The sequence below is a fragment of the Nicrophorus vespilloides genome, unplaced genomic scaffold (assembly GCF_001412225.1).
Source record: "Nicrophorus vespilloides isolate i.1.1-1 unplaced genomic scaffold, Nicve_v1.0, whole genome shotgun sequence".
NCBI lineage: Eukaryota > Metazoa > Arthropoda > Insecta > Coleoptera > Silphidae > Nicrophorus > Nicrophorus vespilloides.
Window position 1 is genome coordinate 157608 of NW_017100099.1, and position 14996 is coordinate 172603.

A 14996-nucleotide genomic window follows, 5' to 3' on the forward strand; every position below is an offset into this window, starting at 1 on the left:
AACACAAAAAAAAGGTTTTAATTTGAAATACCAAAAAACTCATCCAAGATTCCAAGCAATAAAAGACCGAGGACCGACACTAAATGACAGTCATTCCGAACGAAAAGCTTCAGTAATTCGAGCAATCCCGTTGCCATTATTTATAATGGTACTCGCGTTGACTATGAAAGCACGTTCGACCGATTTATAAAACAGTACGATCAAAGTCCTAATTATTTAGAAATCGTACGGGAAATTACAAATGTAAATCAAGTTGTGACTACCTTCTGGGTCGAGCAATCTGGTGACTCCGTATTCTTTTTCGGCAATGTAGAAGGCAGTTTCCATGCGCTGCCTGGCGTGCTGTTGACGGGCTTGTCTCCAGTCGATCAAATCCGGTCTGTTCCTGTGAATGATCGCGGTGAAAGCCAATCCGTCCTGCCAGGATTTCGTAAAGTCCGCTACTCTCACTCCCGGGTATTTGTTCGTGGTGCGTTTGGCCCATCGCAAGAGGAAATCTTTAGCGGAGATATTTTGCTCTTGACCCACAACAATATCAGATATCTGCACAAAAGAAAACGATATTTATTAATAAGAAAATATTGAAAATCAATCATTATTACAACAAAAAGGATCAATATATAGTATTACAAAGGGATATAACAATAACATAAACCATAAAATCAAAACTATTTGCCTGAAGCAATGATAATGAGAGAAAAAGTGTTGGAATTCATTTGCACAGAAAAACGTTACGCCACCTACAAACAACAGCGATTACATTAATTGTCCGATTTAAAACCCACTTAAGACAATTATAATTATATAGAGCTTATAATATTATAAGGTGTTTGAAACGAAATTGCTGTGGGTGAAACTTAATACACATGTTGTATATTTACTTATATAACTGCTAACTGTTATTATGATTTTCCTTTATTCTTTAATGAATTGCCGGTAGGTTACGACACGTCCATCAGGTAACAGTTAAAAACGGTGTCAATGTCAATTTATACAAATACAATTAACGCACTATTATTTATAATTATATCTTTACAAAAACACATCTATATTTATTAATCCGTTGACAATAATTTGTCAATAAAAAAAATCGTATATGCAACGAGAATTTTTCATGAATTATTGCATAAATATTTCTTAATCTTTTCTATGTAAGGTATACAACTATGCGTATTATTGAGATTTTATTGTAAGTAATTAAATTCAAATATGCAAATTGTTAAAAACCATCTTTGCAACAAATGAAACGCATTACGCGTGACGATACAACTTTTCTTTTTTATTGCATGCTAAATATTTAAATAATATAAACATTGCTTAAAGATGTGTTAATTTAATTGCATTTACTAGCGCGCTTCTCTATTCCGCGTTGCTTTATAAACATTGGAAACAGAAGTGCATTTTGCTTGCGAAGTCTTAGGATAGAAATACAAGAAGCAATTAGGTTCTGTTTAATATTCATGACTTTAAGGAACAAATAAGTGATTGATGGCTATACAATTACTAACTTCAATGTTCACATGATGTATTACCACTTTATTAGATGTAATATCCAAGAAACTACATTCAGATAAAATACATACAATTTGCGAATGGAGGATATTGCTGCATTAGCCTACAAAACGTATGATTCCTATCATCCATCTCGTAAAGTAAATAAACACCCATTCCGATTTCCTCCAATATTCATCATTACGTTTCATATCGCCTAATAAGTATACGATGATCAAATTCGTAATTACGCTGTAATTAAAGCGAGTAAAGTGGGTTAAACGAATTGTTTAGTTCTCGAGAATTTAGAAATATTTTAAGTGATGTAAATAACTGCCTCCTCTTGCAACCATATTTGTTCAACACGGTATGGCATAGATGGTACGATGATTAATTCGAATACAATTACAATTTTCATACCATCTCCATCGAAGCTCCAAAATTGAGCGTAGATGCAATTATTTGCTAGTTTCGTTGATACAAATAGCATTGTGTATGTTTGGAAGAAATGTATTAATCTACATTTAAGTTGTTTCCTAATCAAGCTTAGCGATTAAATGAAATTGCCATTAATTCCCCAGGGACTTCATTCAGCTGCAAATCCTGAACACGTTATGTAAAGAAACATAAATGTTAGACTTGCAGATCAGACGAACCCTGCTGCAGCGAACTAAAACCATTTAGATAACACGTACATGTTATTATACCAAAAAAAAAATAAAGAGAAAGAAAAGGAAACATTGCTTTGTTTCATATAGCCAGATGTGGAGTAAGATTTAACTGTATTTCTTAAGTCATTTCCATATGGAACAATGTCGACGGTGACGTAATCGCCGGGTATAGCGTATTCTTCCGAATGGTACTTTTCATTTCGTTGAATACATTTAAATTGGTAAAGCGCAGTGAACGATGAGCGAACCCTATATTTGCAATTACAACAGCGGGACAGTAAAAAAAATAAACTGTTTTAATTAAATGGTCTTCGCGTTTTCCTCTACTTCACTTGCTCTGCTCCCCTTTTCTTGATTTATTTATGTATTTATATATATTTTGTAAGAAATTTATGGGCTCCGAGTCTGAAGATTGGTATCAAACTCACAGTCCGTAAATTCACAGTTGGTAACCCGAGTTAACTATAGAATCTTGTAGCATTTTTAATAAAGGACGAAACAATTGTTTTGCGCATCCGAAGAGGTACGTGCAAGTCCGTCCGTCGTCTGTGTCCAATTAGTTCGATGTATGAACCGGAACGAGATCATCATTCGCCCACATCTGTATATATTCTTTGTATTCGAAAATGAAAAATATGCAAATGAAATAATCTTCTTTCAACTAATTACAACGCCTTTTCGAATATTTTATTAAAGGCAAATTCGTCCATTGTTTTTTTTTTCGGATTTTTCTAGTGTAATGATGTGAATTCGCCGCTATACTTAATTCAAATCAAATTTGTTAACTGTAAACTGTTAGATATTAAATGGAATTTAAATAACTAAAAAATCACATCAATCAATTCCAAAATATTTCTTTTATGTGTAAAGTCTATAAATAATATTTGTAATATAGATATTAAATTTTCGCATCAACTTTAGGCGAATTAATGAAATAAATTGTTAAAAATAATGTATAAACATTAAATTATAATTATTTTATTTAATTATTATTTTTTACTTTCCATTTAGTGTAAGCTTACGAAAGAAACATAACTTTTATTATTCATGTATACTATTTGACATATTTACATGCGAGTTTAATGAACCTGCGAATTTTCTAAGAAAACTTCTATTTAATAATTTTCTTCCATATAACAATGGAAATGATGATAACAATGAGATCTCTAACAAGCATTTTATTTATATTTGTCCTTATAAGAACGTAATGCATTCTTTCGTATATTACTAAGCGAGTTACAAGTATAATATTGAAATTAACATTTAACGTTTTCGTGCTTGGAAACATTTTGAACTGGGAAAATACGCGCTACAAAGTTAAATTACAAATGATGTTTGTTTTGACTTAGGCTGGATTTACTTTAGTGCAGTTCTAGATATATTTGTTTACATTAGTTAATCTTTTGTTTCGCAACGCGTTTATGGTTACCTTGACTTTTTTGGGGGCCTTAACTATACCCATATCCTCCACATCGACAGTGTACTGGATGCTCTTAGTTTGAGCCCTGTTGTTCAAACCCCTGACGTGACTTTTCTCTTCACCGCGCGTCAGAGTCGTCACTTTTCGGACGATCCTTGTCGTTATCCTTTTGGTACCATCCTCGCGCGGTCTACTGGTTTGCGTTGATTCAATCGAACTACCCAGTACTTCCGTTGATAACCGTTTATTGGTGAACTTGGCCTCTAGATTCACAGTTTCCGACAAGTTTGTAACAATCGGAGGACCCAAGGGTACGTTAGTACCCTGCACGTATAAACGGTTCGAGCCGCTCGAACCATCCTTCGAGAACTTATACAGAGACATGTTTTATCGCCAGGACATGTCCCAGGGTGAAATCGAATAGTTCTATAACTTTGTTTGAAATGGATGTTCTTAAGGCAGCGCGCAGTTCTTTATTATTATTTACAGGTGTTTCGCCAGGTGAGCACCGATGTGTACTGGCCAAGTACTGGAACGCACGAGGCTCGCGGACCCCGGTGTAGGATAATACCAGGGCCGTACGGAGGCGTTTTTCACTCTTTCCACGATCCCACCTATGAACGTTGTTTGTTTATTTATTTTTTTCCTTCATCTCCTTCTATGATTTTTTGTTTTGTAATACCAATCGATTTTCCAACGCGAAATACTTTTAATTCTAGACACGAGGCTATCAATTAATTATGTGGGCACCGATATACAACTGCAAATTCTTCTCGTTTCTTTTCTTTCTTTTCATTTTCCAGCGCTCTTTATTATCATACCCAACGCTCACTTTCACGCGTGGGACCTAAAGCCTCCATCCTTTTCGAATCCAACCATTAGCAATTCATCAACGCACCAGGTGTAGTAATAACATTGAAATTATAGCCAACTCATTCATAACTTTAGAGCGAGGTCATATTTGTCAAAAGCAATGATCTGATTTTTTTTTAAGATATCTCAATACAATAAGCACATATGTTTACTCTGCAAAACAAAATTCTTATGACATAAGCATGACATATGTTCAAAATTATGCAAACAACTCTATAATTATTAATTCAATTTCGGAAAAACAATAATTGCAAAACAATTTTTTAAGTATTGCCAGCCATAATTAGACACTTAGATCAAATAATTATAAGAAATCTGATTTTTAAAGACATGACCATAAAACAAATATATTTTCTGTGCACAACAAAAAATCTTATGACATATGTTAAAAAATATGAATTTCATACAAATAGAAATAATTGCAAATTAAAATTAAACATTTGGTTAAATCAAATTAAATTGTTAATCAATTATAAAGATTTTATAAAAAAAAAACATATTTATCGTTTATGTATAACAGGATGTAACTAACAATGTATTTTCTAGGACATTGTGCCAAAAATGTTATTCAATAATTAGAATTAGTTAGATAATCCATATGACAAATATAGCAATAGCTCTTGTATTATCTTTTCATATTTGATATTTTTTCACATAAATCTATCAAAATATAGGTACCTCTTAATAATCTAACATTCTTTTTAAAAGAATGATCAAAACCTGAATGCAGTTATGAAAGGAAATAGCAAGAAAACAAATTAATATTAGTTAATAAACCCAGTCGTTGGGCAACAATGAATCGGCTGCAAGTGTTTAGTACACCTTGTGCATCCCGAATGGTTCACAGATGGCTAGCCTAGCATAATAGCACTTAGCTTCCATGCGTATTCAATTAGAAGATGCGTTATTATCGTGATCAAATTCTACCTTGCTGGCTATTTATCTTACATTCATAATTCGATATTAAATTAAGCTGAAATGAAAAATTACAGTACACCGGTATTTTGCAATTCACTACCGCATTTCCCCCATTGATTATCGTATTATATACGTACAGTATAAATACTGTGTGTAGAAAGTGAAAAATCATTAATCACACGTCTCTTTTAATGCCTCTCTCGCAAATGCCGATGATGAAAAACGATATTTTCATGGGAAAAGATGTTGAAAATGCATCATATGATTGATCAAATTTAATGCAATCCATACGCATATAGGTTTTCACTTTCTAAGCGGAGCTGCCTATAAAGGGAAAAGGAATCTCACTCTCCTAATACGTGACAAACTATCCGACGATCTAAAATAGCTTAGTGCAAGAATACACAGTTCCAATAAATAAAAAATACGTAGATGTAGATGAATGTTTCTATTACGAGAACACAACATATTCTAAGTATTTGCAAAGATTCATAGATTAAATCTCAGTAATCTTTGTTTAAAAAAAAACTTTAATTAAGAAGCTATGTTAATGTCTTTATTATTTATATTAAAATTATTTTAAGTGGACAAAATTACAAAGACTTAATTAATTATTGCCTTTATAAATCATATGGACTCTTAATAGTAAACTTAATACATCCACTTAAAAATATCTAATACTTAGAAATATCTGACACATGCTTTAATTAGCGACAAATCGTTTAAAAAAAATGCAATGAATTATTGTCAAGAGAGTTAATTAGATCATCATAATTCACAGCAATTTGGTTCTGTGTCTCGTTATTTTTAAAACGTAATTAGTGAAAGCAATTCAATGAGATTTATATTTACTCGGCGAATGCAAATATACGGCGTTGCAACACGGTGAGTTTACTCTTTAAATTAGATTAATTGCGGCTTGGAAAGGTTGTCGTTGGTATTTTCATTGTGAACTCAAAATGGTTTAACATTAAAAAAAAGAGAGAAAACGCGTGTCAGAGGTCGCCTTTGCCATGCAAATCTGCGGCCATACTATTAATATGTTTGATGTCGACTCATTGAAATTTCACGCATACTCTATAATTGTTTACAAGTAAAATGAAGAAAAAAAATGAAGAGAATCACCTATATGGAATTTCAAGGAAATCAATTTCATAAACAGTTCGATTTATTTGGTCAGTACTTTTTTTTATTAATTATTATATAATTATTAAGTAAGTTTTTTTTTTAAACTAATGATATTTTAGTCGGTATAAACATGGTGACGTGGCATACTTTATTATTTCTAGATTAAGTTGTCATGATCTTGGTTTATGTTATTAAATGATACACATAATAGATTTACATGTAATCGTTTTGCATGAATCATTAAATATTTACCATCTACATGGATAAGCTTCGAAAGAGGGAAACTTCTTTTTCTATGAAGAGCATTAAAACAATAAGCCTATTACCGTGGCAACAAACCGGAATGAATCACACACACATACAAGTCAAGCGCTTTTTTCCTTTATTAGATTTTCTCTCCATTGTTGGAAGCGGACTTCGCGGATCCCTTTCCACCGTAAAAAAAGCCATCATTTTGATACAAAGCTGGATGCACCAACGCCGTGTTCCGCTATGTTAATAACGAACATTTGGGCTTTGTAATTGCGGCTCGAAATGTGTGCGAGAACGAGCTGGATATGTGCCTTATTTGTAACGTGTTCGCTGCTTCCTGTTACCTGCCCATCTCACTTCCGCTAGACAGGTGAGGCCACAAAACTGTCGTCGCTATTCTATGTGTATCCATCCATTCGCAACGAAACAAACATCATACGAATAATACGAAAAAAAAATGAAAAAAAAAAAACAAGAGTGCATATTGGAAATACGAAATTGTTATTGTTATTTTCTTTAAATAACAATCTGCGAAAGGTGACGATCATGCGACCATACAAGGAGAGCCAAAAGAATATTGAGCAAAAGATGAAGAAAAAAAAATCGAAAACATTTCATTTACATTTTGTTTGCTCGTGAAAAATCGTGTGTAGGCAAAGGCTGCATGCCCACACCTGAGCGAAAATAAAAATATGTCAAGTGTCTTGCATAATCCGAATGGTCTGCGAGGCGCCGGATTTGAATATGACGAAAAAGGAACTGTCTTTCGGTTGGGTAACGTTGCACATTCAATTTACAAACAATGGTCTCTCCGAAACTGGAGAGAAAGATCATTTCTGCATACTCGCAAAAAAAAAATCAAATCTTTTTTGAACAGGAAATTGTGTTACGTACACTCAGTGATTTGTTTGGAAATATAATACTTATTAACTATATACAAGAAGACAAAAGTTGCAGAGAATTAAGAGCTTAACTAAGCATTGAGATTCCGAAGAATACATTGTTGAGTAAAGCAGATTTGCAATTACCAACATTGCATAAAACAAATATGCAAAATTTCATTTTATAAATCAATAGAAATTTAATATTCAAATACATATATCTATCGTGAAATTTTCAATAAATCTGTATTTATTTTCAGTTTCTAAATGTATATGATATCACTTAATCACAAAGACCACTTGATATTCATAATAAATTTAATTCTGTATTTATTCTTGATATATAGCTTTAAAATACAGATCACCTATCCAAGTTCAATCCACTTGATACATTGTTTAATTTTCTTAAAATCTCCATCATAAAAACCGATTCGGCGATCATCAAAGTACTAATAATACAATAATTTAATAGAAAATATTAGAAACAGAAGGACATATTATAACATCTATTGTATCGTCTATTAATTAATATTCAATTAGTATAGCGTTAGAGTCCTTAATAAACATGGACGTACCAAAATAAATAAAAATTTAAACCGTTATTTATAAATCTGAATCAGAAGAGGCGCGTTAAACAATAACATTGAATTATTTTTGTTTATTGGCTTATTTACAAATATTAAAGAAAATGAGGTCGACAGAAACAAAGTGACGATAAATTCGCACCCACCCAGTGAACGAGGGCGTATCAATAAAGTTGACGCTGTGGAATATGATATTTCGATAAAAGGAAATTGTAATAGTCATGACATCATCGAGATGAAAGAAAGAAAGAAATGACCAAGAAGGTGATGAAACACAGTAAACATTAAACGCTTCTGGTTAATAACGGAGTGATGTATTTAATGACTGTTATTAAATTATTCGGTAGAAGCAAATATTCATTAAAGCACTCTTGTGTCAAGTGTTCATCATGCTATTGATATTAAGTTTTTTTTTACAATTTAGAAGAAACAAACCGCTTGCAAAGCAAAAGCAAATTGAATTAGCAACTTAGTTCAGAGTATGAGAAACGAAGTCGCAGCAATTATATACACTTTTTTCAACAGTGTTTTATTAAATGTTTTTTATTAGATTTTTCATATATTTTCCTCAGTGATTTAATCAAGCGCAAATTATGGATAATTTTCGTTATTTATTCGTAAAATTAGATTAAATGTGAACTATCGCAGCTAGAAATGCATAGCAATAAATTGACTTCTAACTTTATATGACTCAAAATTATATGATTGCATCATACAGTGTCTACCCTTCAAAATGTATTAGTTTATATTATTCATTCGTAAAGTCTAAGCATAAGTCAAATAGACTAAAACATTATGTTATATCAATCGTATTTTGCCACTTTGATTTCTTGAAGCAGGGACGCAAATTACATGTTGACCACAAGTACAAGATTTCCTTACTGCAGTCCTTAATTAATTATATAATTAGTTTAGACCATGGAATAGCAAAATAATTTAACAATTGTCAAAATATTAGAGATCAAGCAATCTATGTTCCTATCAACTACTGCAAAACATGCATTGCGTCATTTAAATGTAAACACATTAGATATAACATTCTCTATTTGTGTTCTCATATTAATATATTATTTAATATATTGTTTGCTAATTAAAGTTTTCCGCGTGATTAATAATTAAATACAACTTTATCCAAAAAAAAGTCGCATTCTTATCATTGTCCACACCTCTTTGGCAAATTAAAAACAAATAGTTTATTAATAACGGCTTCATGTTTTATTTTATTATTTCAAGGTTACATTATTAATTCATGGGATCGAACCTGAATTGAATTCCATCCATTATGTACCAAGCATCACCAATTTAATCTGCCGACATTAATAGTTCAATTAAATATAATATATAATGTGTCGGCAAACATAAAAGTAATTACATGCTACTTCACCTATCACAAATAATAATGCCTCATTATCTTGTGGAACTGCCTATTCTAAATTCGGTACACTTACAAGACAAGTGCATTGTTATATAACAGGTCGTTATTGAAATAATTAACACCCGCTTGTGTCAAAATAATTTTTTGTAGCCTAGAGGATGAATCAGTGTTGAATTTAGTTATGAATCACTAACTTTTTTTTTGTTAAATTCTTAGTTGCAGTTCACTTTTTTATCGAGTTGCATTAATACCCCGAGGCGCATTTGTGCAGTGTCCTATTTAAAACAAATGCAGGGCGTATGTTTCACCACTCCTTTGCAGACCACTCCCACAGCTAAATCACATATACTTTATGTCCTGCTAATGTAAACCACTTCTCTCTTCCTGCAGCGATCTACATGCATTATACAAAAAAAATATATTTTATAAAATAACAGATTTCACGATTCACTTTAGATAAAAGCGACCATGTGGTTTACCATAGGTCAATTCTGTTAAGAGCGTCGAATACTCGGAACGCTTTCGAAACAATTCGGTTTAATGCAATTAAAAAATAAGGAGCATTTGGAGCAAAGTTGCTAAACGATTCTAACTAAGTGCTGTCTCCAAAATTGTCAACGACATTAACAATAATTCCTCTCTCGTTGCGAGGCATTTACTCTTCGGCATTAGGTATTTAGAAAGTCTTCAATAGTTGACTCTTTGGCTCGTGTGTGCTTCAACAAACGCTCCGATCGTTTCCTACAATTATTATAATTAAAAGTTCACGGTTTGCATTGCAAGTAATTTGCTAAATTCGTTATACACTTTAACCTTGTAATTTGCTATTCAAATGCACTAAGTACCATTAATATTTATAATTTCTAGACCGAACGAGAATGATTTGCTGCTGTTTGCTTTTTTTTTTCTTAAATGAATATTTTTGCGGTCCGATTCATACTTTAATAATTTACAACTTATACAGCAGATAAAATAATGACACTATAATGACACTATAATTGAAAATTTTTTATGTAATCAATAAGTATATATTCTATAAACACTTGTAAATCAAGTAAATGAACTTTCAGAAACTCCTTTGCCGGTAAAAGCAAGGAAACACTATTGTTCGGCGAATTTGAAAGTGCATTCATCATGCAGCATGTCAAAGTTGGAATATTTCGCTGCCCTCAAAATCCGTGATCGCATACTAAATGCTGTATGCCAAACACAATCTCCTGGTGGAACGACCATAGAGTTTTGCGGCTCGTTTAGTTCGAAGCACAGATTGAACTTTCAACCTTTAAGCTCTTTTACTTTATGTGTTACACTCGTGATCCGTAACATTTTTACATAATAATCTAACAAAGAGAGAGCCCCTCTCTCATTTCGACAATCAAAACGGAATAAATCCCCTCAAGTACAGCAATTTTATTATCAATCATAGTTTGTTGAAATGCTGTCTTCGAGCGCTCACTAATTATATCTGTAAAGACGATTTTTTGTCTGACTGCTCACCTCGTATTATTATATAAACATAAACCGATAATGATATAACTATTATGAAATTGCATAGCTAGCGGTGTTTGTTTGTTTTTTTGATGAAGGAAGTACATTTGTGAATGTATTTTTGAAGAGAATAAGGAAGATCCGGTTTGTTGCCATATTTCAAACCGGAATATCAACTACAACCGTCCAAACGAAAAAAATCGTGAGTCTCGAATATGGAACTAATGGTTTTCAATAATAATAATAATAGACGAATGAATCATTTACAATTTAATGTCTTATAAAATCTAGAGTACTTCAATTAAATAAATCCGCTTGTCTTTCATCTTTTTTTCTAAATTTTGAAAGATTAAGTAATCATTATATACCAAAGAATACTAATAAAGGAATTAATCATATCATAAATTGTAAACTTTAGAAAATTTACATTTAATAAATCATTTCTTTAAAATTTGTTGAAAGTGAAGTAATCATTGTAAACCACGAAAACAATAATTTAACTTATGTAAACATTATGTAAGATACAATGAGTTTATGTCGTATTTCGTTTGATGGGTCAATGATCACTGCATATGGCAAGTTTACTACATTCATATTTAATAGCATGGACCATATGTTCCAAATGCGTGGGAAACCATTAAGATAACGATTCGGTCGCGGTTTTCACGGTAATTTCTGCAGGACATTTCCAAATTTCGAAACGCTTCCAGAACCACTCAAACGCGCCCATATACAGCGATGTCTGTGGGTGGGTGCGATCGTCGTTTATCCGATTATAGAAATCACATTTCGTGATACCGGTGGACGTAATCTCTAAAAATATTTCAATTGAAATGCTAAGATCCGTACATAAATAAACAAATAATTTCAATTTTGAGTTGCCCAACATGCAATGGGCCGCCATCTGGTGGTGTGTAGTGCAACGACGAAGCTACGCATGCAAGAGGTTCCTTTAGCCAGTTCAACTTCAGCGCGCCAATTTCAAAAATAAATATATATAAACAGCATTTCCCCATTCTCTTTTTTGTCTTTCTTAAACAAATAAAATAAATGCCAAATAAATAAACATTGTTTTTTCTGTGTCTTCATTTGTTTGGTCTTACCTTCAATCCGTTCTGTCATTAGTATTGGCGGCAAAGGGAGAATAAGTAACAGATATAACAGACTATTGGAATATCGAAAGAAATAAATAAGGGACACATGTTTTGCAATGCAACATTATTGCCCACGCATTCCGCTAATTAAAGAAACGGGTGTTACCAATAGCCATATTTGGTGCGCAGAATGTATTAATTATTATGCAACTATTTCTAAATGAAACCCACAAGAATCCCGCGAAAAAAAAAACAATAATCAGGAAACGCGTAACACGATAATAAATAGTTACTTTTAATATCAATCAGTAGCTTTCTTATATGTATAAAATAATAAATTGAAAGATTGTTGAAATGACTCTGGTACACCATCCTTTGTTTTAGCGCTTCAAAATTAGAACTGGCCATAAAAGAAAAGCGTATTCTCGTTTGTTTGAAAGAGAAAACTCGAATGTTTGTTTGTGTGCAATACTCGTATGTAAGTAAATGTGTGATATGTCTCTGAATCTAAAGTAGAACGGAAACATAAAAGGAAGAACAAGATCAAGAAGAAGAAAATAATACTAATTTCAAAACTAAATTCAAGCCAATACTGTGAAGCTAAACAACCACAAAAAAAAACAAAAATATAGAGAAGCACACCAAAGTACTCCCTACAGTTTGTATTTAACACTGTTAAAATTGAATTATTTAAGTTAAATTTCTGTTATAACATTTTCTTTAGTAATGAGAATATGAATAAAAAAAGAAGAGGATGTAATATATAAATATTCTGACCTGGAAATGTAAGATGATAGTCCATATGAGGCCGAGTGTGAGTTTGGGGTTCCCATCGACGATGTCTTCAGATCTAATGTTCACAAGCTTAATCTTCTTGGAGTGCAGGAAGTGCAGAGCAGTGTCAATGTTGTGAAGCATATGGAAACGCATCACTCCTCTTTCGCGTGGCTAAAAAAATATATAAAATTATTAACATATTGTCTAATCATAATATTACTACACACATAAATTTAATAAACGATTTAATAATCAATTTGCACACAATGGACAACCTCAAAAAATATGACTTATTAAAATTACAAATGTTAACATTAACATAATAATTACTTAACAGGTGTTAAAAAAATAACAAAAAAATTATCGCATCTTTAGCACATTATTTTATTTTAAAGATTCAAACATTCATTTAAAATGTTTCGTACATAATTTTCACACAATGACTTAGCTCAAAAATTAAGTAACTTATAAGTTTTTAATCTAGCATCAATGTATTTTTTTAAGTTTATTTTCCAAATCTTTAATACAAATAAACATTTATGAATGAAAAATGCATTGAATGAACGTCCAATTTAATAGATTGTAAGCGCATTAATCTATGGTCAACAATAAATATTTAGTATGGAAAAATGCTGTTCACGTTGGACGTGTCTATTTTTTTTTTAATATTGTATGCAAATTAAAGATTGAATCAGAAGATACGAAAATAAGTACATTGACGAATAGACGAACAATTACTTTTTTCGTTGTATGGCAATTCATTGAAGAGAAAATTTATAATGACCTTGTCTTCTCCGACATGTAACACCGGTAAATTATATCGGCAAGGTTACGTAACGAAATGAAGTCACCATATTTAGAACTCTTGTGGTCGCAAAAGAAACAACAACAAAAAAAGGAACGAAAACAATGAACAAGATTCCATTGGACGTTATTAAAATTGTATTCTATTAATATGTCCCACATCAATTATTTCGATTCGATAATTAATTTTGAAACAAAGCCGCTTTGCCAAAGGGCATTTAAGCGCTGCCAAGGGCAATTTTCGCTACGATGGTTAATTAGATAAATGAGAGCTGGTTCATCAGAGGTGCGGCTTCTTGGCATCGCGCAATTTCTCATAAACACTCCTTTCCTTGCAGAAAATATATATATACTCACAAGTTGTTCGCCAGTTAAAACTTCCAACAGCGAAATCAGATTGTGACCGTCCCTCAGATCTTCGAACAAATCCCTGATCTGTCTCCCAGCCTAAAACAGAAACAACAACGAAATTAACAAAAGTTTGAGGCAAAGTTAAAAAAAAATAGAAACGCATTACAACATCTAAAAAAATAAAACAAAAACAAAATCAAAACAAACAATAATCTTAAGATTATTCTAGGAATTAAAATAAAACCAAAAAAAAATCAGCAAAAATAGAAATCCTAAGAATGCGAGTTGCTTCACGGGAAATAGAATAGTGGTGGCTAGAAATACTTCTTCGCGCGATTATGATTTTCATCTCGTACAATCGCACGGAGATTATGAAGATTAGTGCAAGATGATGTAAGAAGTATTAAGGCCCGAGGACGTTAATTAAAGTATCTTGCAGCAGTTCGCGTCGAAGCCACAGGTGCTACAGTTTGGAATCCAGCGGGATTAAGAGAATTCCGCAAATTCTTCGTGGACTCGATTTAATTATATAACAAACAAAAAAAAACAATAATAACAATCAACTTTGTAGAAAAACACGTGCATAAAATGGATTTATTTTCTAATAAAAAAATAATAAATCATAGATGGTCATCATGATTTTCTGCAAACTAATTAGTGCAAATTAAGTAAAAACGTGCTAAAGCCAACTCATGAAATACGAAAGCCACAAAAAACAAACCGAGTCAACAGACGATTAATAAAAACTTACAGAAGGAGGACAGCACGGAGAGTTGTTCACAATGACACACACATGAAGACATGTGTAGGTCTGCAATTAATCACCATCAGTACATGTTGCGCAATACATTTAAAGACAATACAATTAAAAAGAAACTGTAACCAGTGC

The 14996-nt window shown here is 32.1% G+C and overlaps 1 protein-coding gene across 17 annotated transcripts in view; it reads right to left on the bottom strand.

Moving 5' to 3' along the window:
* Window positions 1–14996, bottom strand: part of LOC108567900 (dystonin) — a 115494-nt gene that overhangs the window by 36204 nt on the left and 64294 nt on the right. For 11 of the 17 annotated variants that reach the window (XM_017928667.1, XM_017928662.1, XM_017928664.1 and 8 more), the window contains 4 exons: window positions 14859–14918; window positions 14114–14203; window positions 12953–13123; window positions 264–543 (listed from right to left, as the gene is read on the bottom strand). In XM_017928667.1, coding sequence (XP_017784156.1) covers window positions 264–543; window positions 12953–13123; window positions 14114–14203; window positions 14859–14918 — 601 coding nt within the window. Of the gene's footprint in view, window positions 1–263; window positions 544–3591; window positions 4133–12952; window positions 13124–14113; window positions 14204–14858; window positions 14919–14996 lie in introns of those variants that run through there. The other 6 variants (XM_017928671.1, XM_017928678.1, XM_017928677.1 and 3 more) reach the window with 2 other exon arrangements.